General features: G+C 38.9%; 1 protein-coding gene and 1 long non-coding RNA gene across 6 annotated transcripts in view; one reads left to right on the top strand and one right to left on the bottom strand.

The window, feature by feature from the left end:
* arid4a (AT-rich interactive domain 4A) overlaps nt 1–9927 on the bottom strand; it is a 158264-nt gene extending 148337 nt beyond the window's left edge. Inside the window, exons 1-2 of one of the 4 annotated variants that reach the window (XM_059649181.1) lie at nt 9892–9927; nt 8819–8873 (exon numbers count right to left, since the gene is read on the bottom strand). In XM_059649181.1, the coding sequence (XP_059505164.1) occupies nt 8819–8824 (6 nt within the window). In that variant the 5' untranslated portion in view covers nt 8825–8873; nt 9892–9927. The other 3 variants (XM_048537714.2, XM_048537716.2, XM_048537715.2) reach the window with 3 other exon arrangements.
* Nucleotides 9928–10127: 200 nt separating this feature from the next.
* Nucleotides 10128–21758, top strand: part of LOC125455433 (uncharacterized) — a 46904-nt gene continuing 35273 nt past the window's right edge. For both annotated transcript variants that reach the window (XR_007248242.2, XR_007248243.2), the window contains exon 1: nt 10128–10324. This is a non-coding gene — a long non-coding RNA (uncharacterized LOC125455433). The remainder of the gene's footprint in view (nt 10325–21758) is intronic.

Genomic DNA, 21758 nt, shown 5'->3' with positions numbered 1-21758 from the left:
TGGAACATTTCATTGTGTTAAATATAAATTTAACGTGTTTATATAGTTGGAAAAGAGCATCTGAGAGAAAGTTGAAGGCAACTTTTGGTGGGAGAGAAAAACAAATGACAAGAGTGATGCAAGCCTTGAACGTGTAATCACACTACAATAAAAAAAAACTTGAGACTACACCAGGAACTCCAAACTCAAGTTCAGAATTGGTTTGAATTCGCAATTGTAGTCACAAATACTTTCATTTCATGAAGTCAGATTAGTGGTTCAATTTTGCCAAACATTATTAATCTATTCCAGTTACACACAGCTCAATCCGTTACATTGAGCAAATTGTGCTTTATTATGCTCTATTTATGCAATGAACTGTATTTGTCTGTAATTGGTTATGATTCTACCTGTGACTGTAGGACATCATAACTGACCTTAATTTAAGCTGTCAATTTGTGAACTGAACTGAACAGGCATTAAAATAATTGCTTTGGACTGTAACCTGGAATTTACAACCTTAGAATACTACAGTATATTTTTATTACAGTTTAGATAATGAAACACAGTACCTGAAAGATTCTCAATTATTTTACCTATTTTTCTAACCAATCTGTTCAGACACATATTGGCGTAGGTGGGACTGAAACTCGGGTGTCTTAGTCCAGGAGTAGAGACACTACCACTGCGCCACTTTCAGAATCCAAATACAAAACAGTGATCAAATATTTACATGCTTTTTGCCAAGATTTTCAAAAACGTTTTTCCAAGTTTAACTAAAAATATTAATCAACTCTGATATACAAACTTAACTAGCACCATCACAACATGGTAAGCTGACAACAGACGATATTCATCATACAATAGAGTGCTGTTGCATGGTTTCAGGACTGTAACCCTTAGAATAATCAATCGAAAGTTCTTTCAAATTAATATCATGATTTGTAGAAAAACCTCACACAAATCAGAACAAACAGTTTTGCTTAGATTTTCTAGACTAGTATTAGGTTCATCTGTACTGGAATATGTCATTGAAATTACAATTCCAGTGCACAATGCTTCCCAGAAACTACTGGACTAGCTGATCTCCACACCCACAGCACTCAATATTTCTATCATAATTAGCTTGGATCTAGATGTTCTAAAGAAAATATTCCTGTCAACAAAAGTTGTGTATATTATCCATTTAAAAACAGATCCTTTGGGTTGGCCCACTTTCCTGATGTATTGCTTATGAATCCTGAGAAAAGCAATATCCTAAACCAAGAAAGGCTCACTGATACTCAAGATGATTTTTAGAGTGTTATTATTTCTCCTCCAACTATCACTATCGTAAATCCTGGATCTTAACCATTCATTCTTCCTTCCTTAATTTGGCCCTCCAGAAAGAAAAGACAGCAGTTACAAAATTCAACACAATTGCAAATCTGCTGCCCCATGGAAAGCATGGCTCCCCCCTCTGCCCCACTTATCCAAGAGAACAAACCCTAGTGAGTGTAACTTGTCCTAGTGGTCACTTTCCAACAACTTAGCCTGATCTCATTTATCATATGTGTACTTGTTGCCAAGATTATTTGCATTCCAGGTTTCTGAGCATCATTAAAACCACACTTGTATGACAGCACATTTAGTTGCCCCTTTGCTGCACATCTGTTTGTATTTCAGTGAAGAAAAAGAAAATTTTGATTTGGTGCTGCAGTCAAAATTGTTTTGTTTGTTCAGTTAATTATAATTTTGAAACTATACACAATTCAAAAACTGTAAAATAAAGTTGTAGCCAGTTCCCAGATCACAAATTCAGATGCCATTTTCCTTCAGTCTGTAAGCAAAGTAACTCATCAGACAGGTTCAATATAAATCTCAGAGCAATGAGAAGCATTTGACAAGTCATATATGACGTCATTTCACACAAAGTAGCTCGTGGTAGATAAACAATAATGGGGTCTTTTGTATTATTGGCAGGATGTGCTGAGTGTGGGGTCCTTAAGGGCTCCATGCTGGGCCCTCAACTTTTTAAAATTTCTATCAATGACAAAGATGAGACGATTGAAAGCACTTGGAGGGGGAAGGTGGGGGGAACAAATTTACAGATAACACAAAGATAAATAGGAAGATTGTGTCGCCTTCACAACATACTTATCTAGCTGGTTGCATCCTTGTTTAGTTAAATGGTCAAAAATCGAGCATAACCGAATATTTTGTGGGAATGTGTAAAGTTGATCACTTTGGCAGGAAGAGTTAAAAAATTTTAAAAATCAGCGCAGTGCTCAAATGGAGAACAACTGCAGAATTCCAAGGTGCATGAGTCACAAAAAATGAGTACAAAGTTACAGCAAGTAATCAGGAAGGCTACAATCTTTATTACAAGAGGAATTGAACTTAAAAGGAATAAGTGTCATGCTTCAGAAATACACGGCATTGGTAACAGCACATCCTAAATACTGGAAAAAATTTTGGTCTGCTAATTTAAAGTAGAATGAAATTGGAGTCCATTCAGAGGTTTACTAGATTGATATATCAAATGAGCATGTTGCCTTCTGAGGAAAGATTGGGCAGACATGGCTTGTTTTTGCTAGAATTCAGTAGAATAAGGGGCAATTACATTGAATTTAAGTTACTGGATTTTGATAAAGTGAAAGTTGAAAGGATATTTACAATTGTCAGTCTCAAAAGGGACTTGAAGGAGCAATTGAATGTGTTTACGGTTAAGTTAGATAGAATTTTGGTGAAGCAAGGAAATTAGAAGCTATCGCAGTAAATAGTAATGTGGAATTCAGAACACAAATAGATTAACAACGACTTTATTGAATGGTGGAGCAGGCATTAATGGTCGAATGGTCAACTTCTGCTCCTCTTTTATATGTCTTTAGACTAGACCATATAACCATGCCAAAAAGGATTTAAAACTTTCAATAATAATGTTACTTTGCCTTATTTTTGGAAAAAAAGGTACTTAGCTTCCTGGATCAATGATTAACAGTGGCATGGAAATACAGAGCAATCATTTGTCTCTGCAAATTTTCTGTTACTTCCAGGAAAATTGCTGGCCAGAGACAAAATCTTTCTGATAGAAAAAAAATGTGGAATGACAAACTCCTAGCATTCCTTTTGACATGCTCTTGGAGCTAGTTCATTCTGTATTTGTGAAGGCTTGGAAACATATTGCCAGCTTTCTTTTTTGATGTGAAGTTTACAAAGAAACCTAAATAAAAGACAAAAGAAGAAATTAACAATAGGAGACTTGAGAAGCCACCTTTCGGTACAAGTTTCAAAAGTGTAAGGAAATTCAAAAGGAATCAAGAATTGATTACAATAATGCAATCAACATCAGTCAAAATGAGCTGGTTTCAATCTGACAACCGTCTATATGTTGCTCTTCTGAATACGAAATGAAGAAATCTGTCTTTCTGACAGAAGAAAGACAATCAATCTAGTTTGACTAAAAAGCAGCAAAATTTACACTGGCAGAATAGTTTATGTGAGAAATTCAGTTGTCCACAGGCTGTGCAAAAATCATATTAGCACCCAAAGTGTGTTATTTCAATGTCAAAAGAAAGTGTCCTCAAATAGAACTTATCAAAGACCATTTGCACTTAACTCTGAAACAAATATACAAACAGCAATTATTTAAACAAAATATGCTACTTCTGCTATTTGATGGCCATTTCTTTTCTAACGAATCCATCAAATTGTATTTTGTTATACAGAGATTGATAATTCAACTAATAAATGGATTTATTAATATTATTAATTCCTACAGTTCTTACATGCACTTATTAAAAACTAAGACTAGAATTTTTTCATCCACCTATCCTCAATTCAAACTGCATTTGTGGTTTTAAAGTTTATATGATGGTTCATTAAGTTTTCTTTCAAACTTTACTAATAACTTTTTTAAAAAAAGCAAAAACTGAAACACGGCAAACTTGTTGGTGATCAAGCAGTTTTCAGTTGCTAACAGTACGAGTCCAAGGGCTAAACCACCCTCCATCTGTTTCAAGAATATGTACATCACATGTTCCAAAGTAGTCCAATTAAACTTTAAAAACCTCACTATATTTGTAGGACCTGGCGCAATAATGTAAGTCCACCTTATTTATTAATTTTCAGAATGCTGGCCTTGCAAACCTGCACTGGCCATTCTTAACTGCTGTCAAGGTGGTGATGAACCATCTTCTTCACAATTGAATGGCACAGTAGGCCATTCCAAAAAGAATTTAATTGCTTCATTTCATCGCTGAGAGTCTGGAGCCAAATATTGGCCAAAAAGCAAGTTGACAGGTTTTTTTATGATAATCCTGCAGTTTCATGTCAGCATGTCTTTAACCAAGACACTAGATTACCATTCCATTAACATAATTAATGCATTATTGTCTCCAGTAACAAGCAGGCAATCGCTTTTCTGAAACCAAACACCCAAGTTGTCATTTGAGCCATTTTTAAGAGAGATCCAATGCCTGATGAGGAAAAACTTGCTCATGAAGCCTGAACCTCTGAAATGACTAGGTGGTGCTGATACAGGCACCTTGGTACATTTATGTAGCATGTTGATTTCACTGCACTCTTCCCATGAATACTCAGCAAAGTTCCGTTTAAAAACAACAGCTGTAAATTGCTACAAAACAAGTACATAACCTTTTCCCAGACAGGAGCAACTTTGATGCAAGCATTTCGGGATCACGAACTTTAAAATTAACTGTATTTGTGATTAAACCATTTTTATCAAGTCAAAAGTTAGAGTCTCTGTAATGTTAGAAGATATGCTGATTATCAAACACAGAAGTGAACATTTGTTATTCATACTTTAGAGTCATGCAGTTGTACAGCTCTGAAACAGATCCTTCAATCTAATTCATCTATCCCGGCCAGATTAATCTATTCTTATTGGCCAGCTTTCGGTCCATAATCGCTCTCAACTCTTCCTATTCACATACCCACCGAATAGTTTTTAAATGTTACCACCATACCAGCCTCCACCACTTCCTCTGGCAGCTCATTCCATGCACACACCACCCTCTGCGTGAAAAAGTTACCTCTTGTGTACCTTTTAAACCTTTCCCATCTCACCTTAAATCTGTGCCCTCTAGTTTTGGACCTCGCTATTTTGGGGAATAAACCTTGGCTATTCACCCTAACCATGACCTTCTTGATTTTATAAGCCTCTATAATGTCATCCCTCAGCCTCCAACGATCCGGGGAAACAAACAATTTCAGTCTTTACAGCCTCGTCCCATAGCTCAAACCCACCAAAACTGGCAAAATCATTGAAAATCTTTTCTGAATCCTTCCAAGTTTTATAACATCCCTTCTAAAGCAGGGAGACCTGAATTGCATGTAGTATTCCAATCATGGCCTAACTAATGTCCTTTACTACGACAACATGCTCTCCCAAACTCCTACACGCAATGCACTGATGAAAAAAGGCAGCACATCAAATGCCTTCCTCACTATTCTGTCTACCTGGGACTCCATTTTCAAAGAACAATGAACCTGCACTCTGAGGTCTCTTTGTTCAGCAACACTCCCTAGGACCTTACCATAAAAGTGTAAAGTCCTGCCCTGATTTGCACCTCAGATTTACCTAAACTAAATGCCATCTGCCACTCCACAGCCCATTGGCCCATGAGACTTCCTTAAAAACAAAAATAAAATTTCTTATAAGTTTTAAAGAGCAACATATTCTTGTTAATTCACAATCCATTCCTGATAATTCAATGATTCAGTTTACTATAAAAAACATAATTATACACCAGCTGGGGTTAAGTAAATATCACATGGTTTCAAAATGAAAAATATACTGTATTCCTGAATAACACTCAAGTAAGATGGTGACCTGACAAAAGAAATTCTAGTATAATTTTCCAAGGGACTTGAGATAGGTGAGAAAGAAATCACTTTTCAGATCTGATAGCAATTCAATCCTGAAGTCTTGCTAGTTACAAGAGTGTCCATTCACTCCACCAGTTGCTGAATTGTCTACAGTTAGAAGTAACTACTTATCCATTAAATACTGTAGTTTACACTCGTTATTTGAAATATTACTTGTCTAACTCTTCACTTGCTGTTCAATACAAGAAATATATTCTTCTGCTCTTTATCTTAGCATTCTAGTGATGGTGCATTGCACTTCCAGGGAAGATATTAAACTGAGGCCCTATCTACCCTCATGGAGAAGTAAAAGGGCGCACGATGGAAAGAAGAGCAGAACCATCCCCAAACATCTGGGTTAATTTCTACACCAGTAAAACATATCTGCTTATTAATCGTATTGCCTACAGCAAGTTTCCTACAGACAGCAAAGTGACTGTGACATTTCCTTTCATGATAACAATGAGTACATTTCAAAGATTTTCATGGAGTGCCAACATCCTGAGGTTGCGGCTGTATAAATTTAAGTTTTTCAGTTTTGTGAGGCAGTAATCAAGCATGCCCATTTAAAAACCCAGGTATTTTTCAAACAGCATCTACGCAGGACAGATATTAGTTGCTAAAAGAATTGATGTACCATATATTGACATTTCTTCGAACATACTTGGCAATTATTTTATGACTTATAAGTGTCAGCATTTACTATAGGGAAGGTCATAGAAGCTAGGGAACTTGGAGAACAGTAAAATCTTGAAAAAAGCGTCCATATTGCAAAAGAGAATGTTCCAGATGTCTTAAAATGATAAAGGTAGATAAATTCCCAGGGCCTTATCAGGTATATCCCAAACCTTGCTGGGAAACTCAGGAGAAGAATGCAGGGCCCTCTGCTGAGCCATCTGTACCACTGGCAGTCAAGGGTGAGGGACCAGAAGGCTGGACAGTGGATAATGTGGTGCCATTATTTAAGAAAGGTGGTAAGGAAAAGCCAGGGGACTACAGTCCAGTGAGTCTGAGGTCGTGATAGTGAGTTGTTGAAGGGGATTCTGAGGGACAGGATTTACATGCATCTGGAAAAGTTATGGACTGATGAGGGATAGTTAACAAGACTATACATGGGAAATGCATATCACTAACTTGATTGAGGTTTTGAAGAAGTAACAAAGAGGTTTGATGAGGGCAGATATTGTCTATACAGACTTCAGCAAGGCGTTGACAAAGCTCCCCACGGTAGATTGATTAGCAAGGTTAGACAATAAGAAATGCAGGGGCACCTAGCCAAATGGATTCAAAATTGGCTGAAAGCAGGAAACAGAGGGCGGTGGTACAGGTTTGTTTTTCAGACTGGAGGCCTGTGGCCAGTGGTGTGCTGCAAGGAGCATCACCAGGTCCACGACTTTTTGTTATTTACATAAATGTTTTGGATGTGAATATAGGAGGAATGCTTAGTGTGTTTGCAGATGACACCAAAATTGGTGATTGTAGTGAACAGTAAAGGTGGCTATCTCAGAATACAACGAGACCTTGATCAGATGGGCCAATGGGCCAAGGAGTTGCAGATGTAGTTGAGGTTAAATAAATGTGAGGCATTGCATTTTGGTACATCAAACAAGGGCAGGGTTTACACACTTAATGGTAGGGCCCTTTACCAAAGGGATGTAGAAGTGCAAGTGCATAGGTCCTTGAAAGCAGAGTCACAGGTAAGCAGGGTGGTGAAGGCAATGTTCGGCACACTTGCCTTCATTGGTTGGTGCGCTGGCTACAGCTATAATAGGACATTGATGAGATCACTTTTAGAATACTGCATTCAATTCTGATCTCCCTGCTGTTAGAAAAATTTTGTTAAACTTGAGAAAAGATTTACAAGCATGTTACCAGAATTGGAGGGTTTAAGCGAACAGGCTGGGACTTTTCTCCCTCCAGAGCATCAAGGCCGAGGGATTACCTTATAAAAGGTTGATAAAATCATGACGGCTGACAAGCCAAGGTCTTTTTCCCCAGGGTAGGGGAGCCCAAAACTAAACGGTGCAGGTTTAAGGTGAAAGGAGAAAGATTTAAAAGGGACCTGGGAAGCAACTTTTTAAACACAAAGGGTGGTGAATGTATGGAACAAGCTGTCAAAGATGACAGAGGGAGGTACAATTACAATGTTTAAAATTATCTGATGGCTACATGAGTGGGAAAGGTTCAGTGGGATATGGGCCAAATGATAGCAAATGGGACTAGATCAGTTTGATACCTGGTTGACATGGATCAATTGGACTAAGGGTCTGTTTCTGAGCTGTATAACTACGACTCTATAACAAACTAAAGGGATGAAAGCTTGCTGAGTGCTATTACACCTGCAACATTACACCCAAATAAATAAAGTTAAAAAGATCAGTTTGTGAATGCTGTTGCACCTGGAAATCGTAAAAACGCATGAAGATTGGAAGGCAAATGCCCATTGAAAAAAAATTACATAAATTATTGCAGTTACCATTTGTGACAACACCCACCAAACATCAGGCTGTTTAATTTACATATTTGTAATGGACAAATTTGAGGAGAATAGAGGCACAGTTCAGAAGTAGTTCTACAGCAACACACCAAAGTTTCAGGGGTTTCTTCACAAAATCACTGTTGTGTTATTCTTTGCATTAACTGCTTTCACTCCATATGTAATTTGAGTACACCATTATTTTACTTGTTCTGAAATATTTTTAGAAGTTTCATCCATGAGTCTAGTTCAAAAGATCAGTTATTGGTCATGCAAATCATCTCGTTTTAGATATTTATCACATCAGCGCTCTGAACAGAATTAACAAGCATTCTTACTACTAGGCCGACTCAGCAGTTCAAATAACCGTTCAATTAAAAAGAATAATCGGTCTGAGACGGTCAAGCATTACGACTACGGACAAAAGTGGATAACGTAACTCGTCAAAAAGAGAAACGTTGTTAAGAAGTAATGGAGTCAATACAGACAACTTACCTTCATTTTCGAGTGTCCTATTTACGTGAGTGCTTCCAGCTCGAAGTTGTGATCACTGCAGTTAAGCAAAAGATATGATCATAGTCGACTCGTTAAAATTAAACTGCAATCTACAAGGACCATGTAACACACCAAGCTTTCAATGTACTCAGATGTAAATAACATGTTTTCCCTTCGTCGTACTCTACTTGCCCTATCCAGGGGAAGCTACGAAGTTCATATACACGAAATTTTTAAACAATACATTAAATAAATTACTGTGAGATCAATGAAGATACATTTGAAACGCGATGTGGATTTTTAGGACAATTTAACTGCCCCTTCCCGCTTGTTCCTCCATCCTGAGTCACGTCGCCATTGCTCTCTCGATTTCTGCACCATGTCAGTTCAACAAGCTCAGATCCTGTAGTACAATTATGGAGGTGTCCCGGCAAATCAGTCGCCTTCTCCGCTCATAGATCGACAGCCAAACGCACCCTCCCCCTCCAACACCCTCCTACGAGTAGAAAACCCTCGTTTACCACCACTTTTTCTTTGCAGTTCGATACGAATTTAGAAACGCACTCTCTGTAAAGAAGCAAGTGAGACCAGTACTTCAAAACAGGTCGATGGGAAACAGTGGCGAAGTTAAAAACAGGACTGCCTCGGACCGCCTTTTAAGCCCGTCCCCCCTCACATCTAAGGCGCTTTAACAAAAATCGCGACGATCGAGGCTCTTACACATGAATAAAAAAAGCAGGAAACCACCGTAAACATACAAGTCACCTTCGCACCGTCCCAACAGATTATAAACCTTGGTTCTCAATTGAACTACCGGTCCAAGGACAGCAGCAAAATGCATAAACAGGCGGGCAGTGGAGAAGTCGGAGCTGACTGCCATTCAATGCCCCCTACGTTCACTTTAAACCGAGAAAAGGGGGAAAGGGCTCCGGCGAATTCACCTCAGCTTCATAACCGAGGACCAGCCAACCTCCGCCCACGACGCTGTTTAAAAGCAGCCAAATTATGTTTTGCACTAAGCCTACAGAAGTGAAAAGGCCAACGAGACTACTGGAGGAACCGCATACTCACACACGTCCACCGCTAACGTCCACTTCCCCGGGTCCCAGCGAAAACCGAAATAACAAGCTGTTGAGCGAGCCTGCCTTTCTCGAACTCCGATTGGCTGAATGTTGAGCAAGACGGCCGCACCACTCACCGATTGGCTGTGCGGTCACATGGAAACGGATCCGAGCGGCCTCTGAGGCCCAGAGTGCAACGCATCCCCCGCCTTCTGCGCACGCTCTGTAGCCCCAGACGGCGCTTGAGCCGTGCGCAGGCGCAACTGGGAGAGGTGCTCCGGCGCCATCTTGGTGGCGATTTTTGCTGTTTGAGGTCCTGTTGAAGCGGCGGCAGAAGCAGCGACCGCGAGGAGGTTCAGCTGGACCAGGAAATTCTTTGCTTTCAGCTGCTGTTTCGCGGGTTCGCCGTTGTTTTTTCATCGGAACTCTTAGAAAACTGTCTAAAGTAAGTTTTAGGAATGTTGCGGAATGTAAAAAATGTTCGAGCGAGTAAAAATAAAAGGTCAAATGGAGGCTATTTCTCTTCTCGTCATTGGGGAGTTGGTTCGATTCAATGGCGTCTTTGATTGTTAGTGCGTCATGGAGCTGTTACGTTCCCGGAAACAGCTGCGGCTGTAAATAGTGTGCACGCGGCGTGCACGAGGGGTTTTGTCCTGTCAGAGTCCAAAGTTGTTACTACTGCTGCTGGCCATACAAAGTTTGTAGTACCCAAAAAGACCAGTACAATATAAAACTTCATTTGTGGTTAAAACTCACATGGGGGGGAGACGAGAGCGCTAATTTGCATTTAAGTAATGCTAAACCTAGTAAAGTAACCAAAGGTCGCCCTTCGAGTGCATATACCCAGGCAGAAATTTATATTTATTTTGAAGATTCATCTGTAAATTTTTCATGGCTATTTCCGTGGCTGAAGTATCAGGAAAACGTGGTGTCAGTTTTCTGGCCTATTCATCGAGAAGTGTACTATGTTTTAAAGATAGTATTAAAGAATCTGAATCTTTAAATTGTTCTCATGTTACACCCATACTCTGACGTTAATGCAAAACCAAGTTCGTGGCTGTCCTCAGTTCTTTGAACGTTTCAGAACGTGTTCTAATTTCCCATTCTATCCTGATTGGCCCTTCTGTGTTCTTCAAGTTTTTTGGTTGTTGCAATCAAATGTATCGTTTTATCTCTGCATATTTTGAGACCTCTTCCTTTGAATTGTTTTCTTCCCTTTTTCCTGCTATTGCTAAATTTGATCAGTGTTTTATCCATCTAGCTTTCTATATTCTTCATCATTGTCTTCACTTGGGGACTATGTACAACAACTACACGTTCAGAGTTAAAGCATTTACCAGTTGACCTGGCCCCTCCATTAGTTCACCACCCATTCTCCTTGGCCAAATGCTTTCACAACCCTAAGATTATTCTGAAAAATGAGAATGATACAAGTCTTTTCTGTCACAGCACCATTATTTCTTCTTGTGATATGTTTTCACAAAGGATATTATCAAACTAGAAACTGTTAGAAAAGATTTGCCAGGATGTTGCTGTGAGTGTTTGTTATAAAAGTAGGCTAGGACATTTTTCACTGGAGCACAGGAGGTTAAGGAATGAACTTAGAGGTTTATAAAATCATGAGGGGCATAAATAACATGAATAGCAAAGGTTATTTTCCCATAAGGTAGGTAAGAACTTAACATTTCCATGTTTTGAAGAGAGGATAATTTTTTAGAAAGGACCAGAAGGGCAACTACTTCTTTTACATTTAGTTTGTGTGAAACGAACTGCCAGAGGATGTGGTGGATGCAGGTACACTTATAAAGTTTAAAAGGCATTTGGATAAGTACATGAATAGGAAGGTTTCAAGGAATATGGGCCAAACACAGGCTGGTTGGATCAGTTTAGTTTGCCGACATGGTTGGCGTGGACTAGTTGAACCTAAGGGTCTGTTTCCATACCGAATGACTCTGATCTCATGGATTTCTCCAACTCGGTTGAAAACCCTTTTTTCTATTGTTGTCTCCGCTTTTACCCAAATTACTCCTTTCTCTATCTTGTTTTCTCATTCATCCTATTTCTATGCTGTATCTGTGATAACCAGTAAAGTGCAAGGTGTTGTTTCTTATTACATGCACACTCCAAGCTTTTCTCTTCGGTAGGACTTAACCCATACTGTATAGATTTTCCTCCCAACTCAACTGATTGCTCAGTAGACCTTTAATAGCAGAATACCATGGATGCTGAAAGTCTGAAACACATACAATGCTGGTGAAATTCAGATCTGGCGGTATCTGTGGAGAGAGACAGTTAATGTTTTGAGTTCAGCTTGACTCTTCTTGAGCCAAAAGTCAAGATAAGCTGGGACTGATATGCTTAAGAGCAATAGTATCGTCGTTTTACTGCTAATTTAGTAACTCTTTACGGGCCAGCAATCAGATCTTGGATTGGTTGAACATTCACTGATCTGCAAGAGCCATGTTCCTTTTCAGTTGATATTTTGCATCCGTTTTTTTAATTACCTTGAGGTTTTCAGGGAATAGATATATAGGCCAATATTCTCTTACATGAGTTCTAATACAGCAAAGAACAACACTGGATCTTCAAAAAATGCAGCAAGAATGTCATCTTTGTACTGTGGCATGTAGCCTATGTTGTAATCAGTGAAATTGTCTCTAACTGAACACATACAGTTGGCAAGAAGACAATGAAATGCTTTCAATGCATCCAAATCTGGATTTGATTAAACCAAGAAGTGAAAAGTCATACTGTACAAATGATTTTTTAAACTTCTATTTTCTCCTTTCCTATATTTACAATAGATATGTTACCAGATCCAGTGATGGAACTGACCTTTTCCTGTTGCTTCTTGCTTTTAAAATTGACCAATGTCAAAACTGGATTAGACTGATTTTAGAGTAATGCAGTCTGCTGTTTACCAGTCCATGAAATACATCTTAACAGATGCATTGGTTTTTGCATATTGTGTAGGAGATTGCCAGACTGAGAAAGTGGTGGATCCTTTCCTTCAGACATTCTATTAATAGTTTCAATCCCTCTGGTTGGTTAAGTGTAAAATAGAGACATTTTCTTCATTTGTTACTTTACTCCTAGAGCTGGCACCTAAAGCATCTCTTTTTTTGTAATGCATGAAACCATAGCATACAGAGTTTACAAGGCCAGTTTTTATTGTCAACAAAGATGTGTGGAAACGGTTGACAATTTTAACAAACACACACACACCCAATATTCCCCCCCCCCACCCCGACATCAATGTTAAAGATTGATTTACCCTATTTTGAAGTAGTGGAGTTGTTCCTTCAACCAACATCACTCGAGTAGATTATCGGACAGGATCTTTCTGGATGTAAATTGCCATGTTTTTTGCACTAGATGAAGGAACTATCACTCTCAGAATGTAATTGACTGAAATAGGCTTTGGGGTCTCATGTGGTGTTTAAACGAGTGACTTTAAATAATTCTTCTTTTTGGAAGTTAGAATTTTAATTGTTGATGCTGCGGAGTGTTGTCTTGGAAATCTTTTGATAGAATTAATTGATTTTTAAAGCCATTGTGGCTAGGTGGCGTTGACCTGTTTGTGGAGCTCCGCTCTCCTAGACTGGTAGAAAATTCAAATGCTTTCCATCCTTATGTCTTGAAGTAAGACCCAAAATTAGTGATTCAGATTTCCCTTTGAGCCCTTGTTGAAACCATGGAGAATCTCACTAAGATTTGACCATTTAGGGTTATGTTTTAAACCATGCTAAGCAAAATTTAAGAATATCAGAAACTTGATTTTCTTGCACCTAATCCCTGAACTTGGTACTTTTTGAGGAAGGAAAATTGTAATGATGCCATGTAGAATTTTATAAAATGAAATCTAAATCAAGTAACTTCATGTGAAATAAACTGTTTGAATGCATTTATAGATGTTTTGTGTGCAGTAAATTTTGTTGCAAGATAATTATGCATGAGGAAGGCCTACTAAGTCATGAATAAGGTCTCTATGTCTCAGTTGGACATAAAAGATTCCATGGCAGGACTGAAAGAATGGTTGAGTATTCCCTATTTCCTGGGCAATTTTAGTCTCACAACCAAAATTACTAAGACAGATTATCCACGCTATCTTCTTTTTGTATGTGAACCTTTTATTGAAATAAAATTGTTGTTCAAAATCAGGTTAGAAATCGTGAATTTTTGTTCTGAAGAACAGTTCTTATCACGTGATATTTTTGGCTAATTATATAATTTTGCACTAATATATGTTGTATCTCGCTCTCTCTTATAAATCTCGACAAGTAAATAACCCAATCTAAAACGTAGGAGCTGGAGAAGCTATTATGCTTTGGATCTTGCTCTACCAGTCAGTAAGACAAAGGTTGATCTTCCACCTTTGCTCCATCTACTCTCCATAATCCCCACTTTCCTTAATTCCTTTGTATCTTAAAAACATCTTAAACTCTGGCCACCTATTACACATGGCTATCCTTTGTAGCCATTTCCTCTGTTCCATATGCACACTATACTGCATTCCACATTAAACCTCTCATTAGCCAGCTTTCCATAAGCATTATTATGCTAAACTATTTTTTAAAACTATTCTTCAGTTTTCCAAAGTCTTGCTCATATACAGTCCCTCTGTCATTGAATTTGATATTGCTGGCAATCATTATAAATCAGTGGCAATCTCATTATGGCTCATTCTTGGGCACTTTCGGACAAAAATTTAGTCAGTTCTCCAGTGCGTTTTTGAGACAGTGCTGCACAGCCATCTGTAACATGGATGAAGTATTGAGCGGCAGTGCTTGTACCCTTTCAGATGAACATAAAATATTCCATAAAAATATTTTAAAGAGCAGCAGGGAAGTTATTTCTGTGCAGGCCCATATTGACTGATTCTTTCTCAATTATATAGTTGCCACAATGCAATGTATGAATTGGCTGCCTCATTTCTCATGCTGCAACAATGAGTGCTCCTCAGGCATGTGTGCAAAATGCTATTGTGAAAGATCCAGTAATAATGGTGTATTCTGCCCTCCACATTGCAGAAGATGAGTGGCACTGATGTCATTGTGCACCAAAACAGGCAGCTGCTCCACATTCTACTGATAGGCATGTGTGCTGTACTGCTGGCATCATTATTGTGCTTCCACCCTTACTTTCTGGTCCGCCTGTCTCTGAAAAGTACAACCCTGAACCATCAGATTGGGCTGATGTCTTAAGACTCTGTACTACAGAGGAATGTTTGGCCAACAGCATGCATTATTGGTTCTACAATTGTTTTAAATGACTTGGACTTCCTCAAAGTTGTGGATCGCCCAATTTTCAATATAAGCAACAAACTGGCATCTTTGGCACTGATGTCATGGACACTGCAGTTGTGATGGTAGCAAATGCAGCTCTATCGTAAATGCGCCTAAGTAGTTTTTCACTTTTCACATCAAACTGTGTTGAATGGTGTCATATCATCAATCTTTATGTATAATTTAATATTAGCTAGGGTAGACCACTGTACTCTTAGGCATGACTTTGGTTTGTTCAGTTTTCTTAGCCATGTTCTTCGAAAGTCTATTTCATTTTTTTTGTTTGAGTCTCAGATCACTTATATTCTCTCTATGCAAAGCTTCATTGAATTCTACCCGTATTTGCTTGTATAACTTTTATGCATTCTCTTACCCTAAAGCTTGCAGACTACTAAAACGCACTTGCAGTCAAAGCTGTATTACAATTGAGGTGGGGAAGTGTACTGTCCCTCTTCATCTGTTAATCCAATGGTCAAACATGTATTTCTGATTACCTTTTATGGCTGTCTCTGTTCTGGTGTCAATAAACTAAATGTTCAGGACAGCTATTATCTTGGCATCCACTGGAATGATCCAGTCACCATTTTAAGTATCCAGACTTCACCTTGCTCACCGCCTACCCAAGAATGGGCAACATCTAGCCTTGCCAAACATCACATGAATGAAAATAAAGTCAAATTACCCATGCCATTTTTTAAGTTGCGCTTATCTATCAGTTAAGACCAGAATCTCAATAACACTGATAACAGCTATGTGCAAATCTGCAATTGTGATAATCTGCTAATGCATTCCTATTTTCATTGAATAGGTTGCAGCTACCTATTCCTGGCCATGCGTAATTTATGGTGACTATTTGTATGGCCGAAGTGAGACAGGAGGAACACGATTATAACTAACTAGTTATTTGTTAATAAAATTTTTTAAAAATTAAATTGTAGTGGAGTGTAGTAGTTTGTGTTTGAAATCAGCCCAGGTTAATTTTTGAGAACTTTTTTTATTCTTGTGTATTGTCTGGGCATATTGTTGATTTCTGTATTACAGGCAGTATTAAGCTAAACAGCTGGTTAGTTTGGGAGATAGAAATTTCCACTGTTGAAGAATAAGGTGATTTTCTGTGGTTTTTTTTTTATTTACGATTTTGTTTTCGGGTGAGTGACAGTAAGAGGTATTCCTCCACTATTAAGTATCTGGGCAGGATAAAATCTAACCTGTTATACGTGGAATTACATAACGACCTTGGTGCTGGAACACTTGCTTAACTGGCTTGAACTAGTGTTGATGCTCTATGTGGGCCTGTTCTAACGCCTGAACTATCCATTTTATTCTTTTTACCCTTTGTGTTTATCCATCATCAGTGCTACCATGCTATATCTCAGTTCCTGAATTTGATATTCTAACCATACTTGATGAGTAAGTTTCTCATTTTATTCATGACTGCTGAAATTTTAGGTCCCTAATCTTTATCTTCCCCACATTACAATTTCTTTTGGGCATTTAACCACCCCCCCCCCCTGCCATTTTAAAATACATTTGAAGTCTGGAAGACCTGTATTGAATTCCTTCTCTGCCTTCACTATTTTAAGAGAATAAAGGCCCAGCATGTTTGCTTCTTTTTTCAGATCAATCTAAATGTCAGTTTTTCCTTTGTTTTGTACCTTCTCCAATGGTTCAGTATGATTTATAATGTGGAGACAAGAACTGTTCATGTACTACAACAAAGTTTTATGCTAGGTTCTGAAGAAAGCTTTTGTACTTTTCAGTTCTGCTGTTTAAAAATGAATCCCAGTGATTAGTTTGATTTGAAATGGCTTTATTAACCTGTCTCTCTCTTCATGGTTTTCCTTTGCCCTTCGATCTCGTTGTGTCACTACCTCATTTAAGCTCTTATTTTTCAAGGAGAATTTGCCATTCTTGTACTCCGTAGCCAAAGATCTAGACAGTGTGGAAACAGTCCGTGCCAACCAGATATCCTAAATTGATCTTGTCCCATTTGCCAGCATTGGGCCCATATCCTCCTAAATCCTTCCTATTCGTGAAGCCTTCCAGATACCTTTTAAATGTTGTAATTGTACTCACCTCCACTAATTCTGGCAGCTCATTGCATACATGCACCACCTGCTTCAAGAAATTGCCCCTTAGATCCCTTGATAAGTCTTTTTCTTCTCACCTTAAACCTATGCCAGAGTTTTGGACTCTCCCACCCCAGGGAAAAGACCTTGGCATTTCATCCAATCCATGCCCCTCATGATTTTATAAACCTCAGCCTCTGACGCTGCAAGGAAAATAGCCGCAGCCTTCCCTATAGCTCACACCCTCTAACCTGGCAATGTCCTTTGTAAATCTTTCTTGAACCCCTTCAAGTTTCACAACATCCTTCCTATAGCAGGGAGACCAGGACTGCATGCAGTATTCCAAAAGCAGCCCAACCAATTTCCTGTATAGCAGAAACATGACCTCCCATCTCGGACTCAAATCACTGACTAATAAAGGCAAGCATACTAAATGCCAGTTTTACTATGCTGTTTACTTGGGACTCCAATTTCAAGGAACTATGAGCCTGCACTCTCACGTCTCTTTGTTCAGCAACACTCCCAGGACCTTACCGTTAAGTGTATAAGTACTGCCTTGAATTGATCTGGTCAAGGTTCAGTTGTACTGAGAGATAATGTTCTTTGCTGTCGACTACACCTCCAATTTTTAGTTTCATCTGCAAACTTAGTAACCATATCTCCAAATCATTTACATAAAATGACAAAGCAGATCTCCAGCACGCTGCTGGTCACAGATCTCCAGTCTGAAAAGCAACCCTCCAACACCCTGTGTTCTACCTTTTTTGAGCTAGTTTTGTATTCACATGGTTAGTTCAGGTATTCCATGTGATATAGTCTTTCTGAACTGTCTACTATGAGGAGCCCTGCCGAACACCTTAGTGAAGTCCACGTAGAATGTAGCTCAGTATGTTTGGCAAAGATGTTGAGTCCAACTTTTACCCTAATCCTAAGGTCTGTCTAACCTTCAGCCCACCTTATACTATCATCCATATGCCTATCTAACAGTTGCCTAAATGCCCCTCATGACACAGACTCCACTCACTCTGTCTGGCAATGCATTCCATGCCCTAACCACTCGGAGTAAAGAACCAACCTCTGACGTCTCCCCTGCCTCCACTCACTTTAAAACTATGCCCCCTCATAATAGTAATTTCACCCTAGGAAGGAAAAAAATTCTCTAGCTGTCTGCTCTATCTATACCTCTGATCATACAGATCACATCTGTCTGCCCTCATCAATCCTCTTCACTACCTCCTCAAAGAAATCAAATCAAGTTAATGAGACATGATTTTCCGTGCATAAAGTCGGTCCCTAATCAGTCCTTGCCTTTTCAAACAAATGTAAATCCTGCCCCTCAGGATTCCCTCCAACAACTTAGCTACCACCAATGTCAGGCTCACCGGCCTGTAGTTCCCTGGCTTTTCCTTACCATCTTCCATGTATAGTGACATCACATTAGCCAAACTTGCGTCTTCTGGCACCTGACCTGTGGCTATCGATACATGTCTCTCAGCAAGGAGCCTAGCGATCGCTTCCCACAGAGTTCTAGGCTTCACTGGATCAGGTCCTGTGGATTTATCCACCTTTATGCATTTTAAGATATTCAGCATCACCTCTTGCTATAAGATACACCACCACCATATATATATTGAATTAATTTGCCAGTTCTGCAAATTTTATTCATTTTTGTTTCCACTTGTATACGCTTCACAGTTTAGTGCCGTCAGTAAATTTTGAAATTGTATTTCCAGTTCTGTATTATTTATATGAACAGCAGTGATCCCAGGAATTCGTCATTAAGGTACTTGATTAACTATGCAGCATGGTGGCTCAATGGTTAGTACTGCTGCCTCCCAGCTCTCGGGACCCAGGTTCATTTCCAGCTGCAGGTGACTGTCTCTGTGGAGTTTGCACGGGTTTCTGCTGGGTATTCAAGTTTCCTCCCACATTCCAAAGATGTGCAGGTTGGGTGAATTGGCCATACTATATTGACAATAGTGTCCAAGACTCTGCAGGCTAGGTGGGGAATGCAGAGTTACTGGGGGAGGAAGTGGATCTGGATGGGATGCTCTTGGGAGGTTTGGTGTGGACTTGATGGGCCAAATCTTCTGAACTAGGCATTCTATAATTTGTATGTGTCAGTCTGGGCAACTCACTTTTTAAGCTAATCATTTGTAGCCATCTTGCTATCTGTTCTGTTTCTTTTTCAGCTTGGCAAATTGGGAAACTTTAACCATCATTCTACTGTGTGGTATTTTATCTAAGATTTTTTTTGGAAGTCACAATGTTACTTCTAATGCATTCACCTTTTTTCTTACTTGAAAGAACCAGTAAATATAGGTAACCATGATCTCTTTGGTTTTGAAATTTGTGCTGAATTTTTTTCACTTTCTAAATGATTTTTCTGTTAAATCTTTAAGGAAAGATTCCATTATCTTTCTGACCACTAATAATGGACAAATTGGTTTATGTTCCCTGGTTTTATTCTGAAATCCCTTTGTTTAAATATGTTTTTTTGTCAGCTGTTGCGAAGGTTGCTGTCTCCTCTCTTTTCTGAATTCAAATTGCACCCCAGGCCTTGAATGCAAATTTGTGCTGATTCACTTGGGTGCAATAGAAGTGGAGTGCTGCACTCAGGTCTTCTTTTTCAGGTGAGATGTTAAGCCAAAACCTCATCTGCCTGCTCAGTTAGATGTAAAAGATTTCACGGGACTACTTTTGAAGAAGAGAGAAATCCCTAATGTTTAGATTTGTACTTATCCCTCAATTAATATTTACACTACAAACAGATCACTGACCATTGCCACTATGTGTCAAAGTTTGTCTGCAAATTGACTGCATTTCATTGCTTACTACATGATCGGACTTTTTAAAAAAGTTAACTGTCATAAGTGCTTTTGAGCCACCCTGATGTCTTTAAAAGTAGATAGAACTACACTTCTACAGTGCCTCCACATTCATTCCTTTTGCTTGAAGATGCATCGATTATATTTGGACTAGACCATATGTTTCATCCTATTAGTTTATCATTCATTCTCCTTTTTAAAGTCTCAAACATCATGGGCCACTGAGTTTTTTGTAAAGGCCACATCTCTTATTTCATAGATAGTAGGAACTGAAGATGCTGGAGAGTTTGAGATAACAAAGTGTAGGGCTGGACAAACGCAGCAGGCCAAGCAGCATCAGAGGAGCAAGAAAGCTGACGTTTGTTTTTATTTGCAGAAGCATCCAGACCCAAGACGACAAAGTGTGGAGCTGGATGAACACAGCAGGCCAAGCAGCATCTCGGGAGCACAAAAGCTAATGTTTCGGGCCTATTCCCTTCATCAGAGCTCTCCATCGTCTCTAGCGTCTGCAGTTCCCATTATCACTTCCAGTCCCGAGACATCAGCTTCCCTGCTCCTCTGATGCTGCTTGGCCTGCTGTGTTCGTCCAGCTCCTACACCTTGTTATCTCTTATTTCGTTTTGTTTTTGGATTGTGAACTAAAAATGGAAGCTGTTGCTTTAAACAAGGAGATGCTGCAAACAGATTGCTGTAGTTTTAAAACCATGTTTACTGACTAAAATTTGAAATGTATACCATGTTGCTTCTCTTCTGGAATAGAGAGCAAAATCAGACAAAACAGTCAATGGAAACTAGGAAGCAGTATTTTTGGTTCCTGTCCGGGTGACCATGGTCTGTGTAAATTCAAAGCAGCAGAGAACAAGCAGCATGCAAAATGAAAGTAAAACAAAATTGTGCTTGCTTCTGTGTGGAGGCACCAGAAAATCTTGAGTAATATCAAGTTGTTTTCCATTTGCATTTCTCTGCAAATTTACTGCTGAAGGAAGAATAAGTTGCCTTCAAAGACAGTGAATGGAGGAGAGCATCAATGCATTAAAAACATTCTGTAAATGTAGAACTGAAAAGAATTGAAAGGAAGAGAAAGAAAACAACATCAAATCATGCCATTCAGACAGGTGCAACGAAACTATCCCTCATAGTATTTGTTTTCCTTCTTTTCTACCCATCATCTCCATTTGTGTGAGAAAGGAGAAATTTTAAAAGGATTAGTTTGAGTTATGGATTGGTGATTCATATTTACTAATTGCCACTAAAGATTTGTTCATCAGAAACAGTAGTTTCTTGTTAACTCAGAAGTCTAGCAAGTGTTTTCTTTTAACTTGAGTTCATCAGTTTTAATCTGGGGATTGTGGTCATTTTAACTAAATCTTTTCATGTTTGTGGAACTCTAAGATTGATTTCCAGCACACTACCACGGTGAGTTGTAACACCGAGTACTGAATCGAAGTAACTACTGGATATTTCTGCCATTTAGCTGTCATTGACTGAGTTGATTATTTGCTCATCGTTTTATGGCCATGTCCCTTTTGTTTCTAGGTCTAAGATGTCTTCTAATTTAGCTTTTGTATTTATATAATAATGGGGGATATAAATGACTGTTATGCTACTTTCTTTCCATCTCAACAATAAGTGGGATGGAATTTGCTGCAATTACGTCATTCTCTGCTTTGTTTTCTATTTTCCCCAATGCCCTTTGA

Source organism: Stegostoma tigrinum, chromosome 10, assembly GCF_030684315.1.
Source record: "Stegostoma tigrinum isolate sSteTig4 chromosome 10, sSteTig4.hap1, whole genome shotgun sequence".
Taxonomy (NCBI): Eukaryota; Metazoa; Chordata; class Chondrichthyes; order Orectolobiformes; family Stegostomatidae; genus Stegostoma; species Stegostoma tigrinum.
Note: the sequence above shows the minus strand (reverse complement) of the source record. Positions and strands in the feature narration are given on the sequence as shown.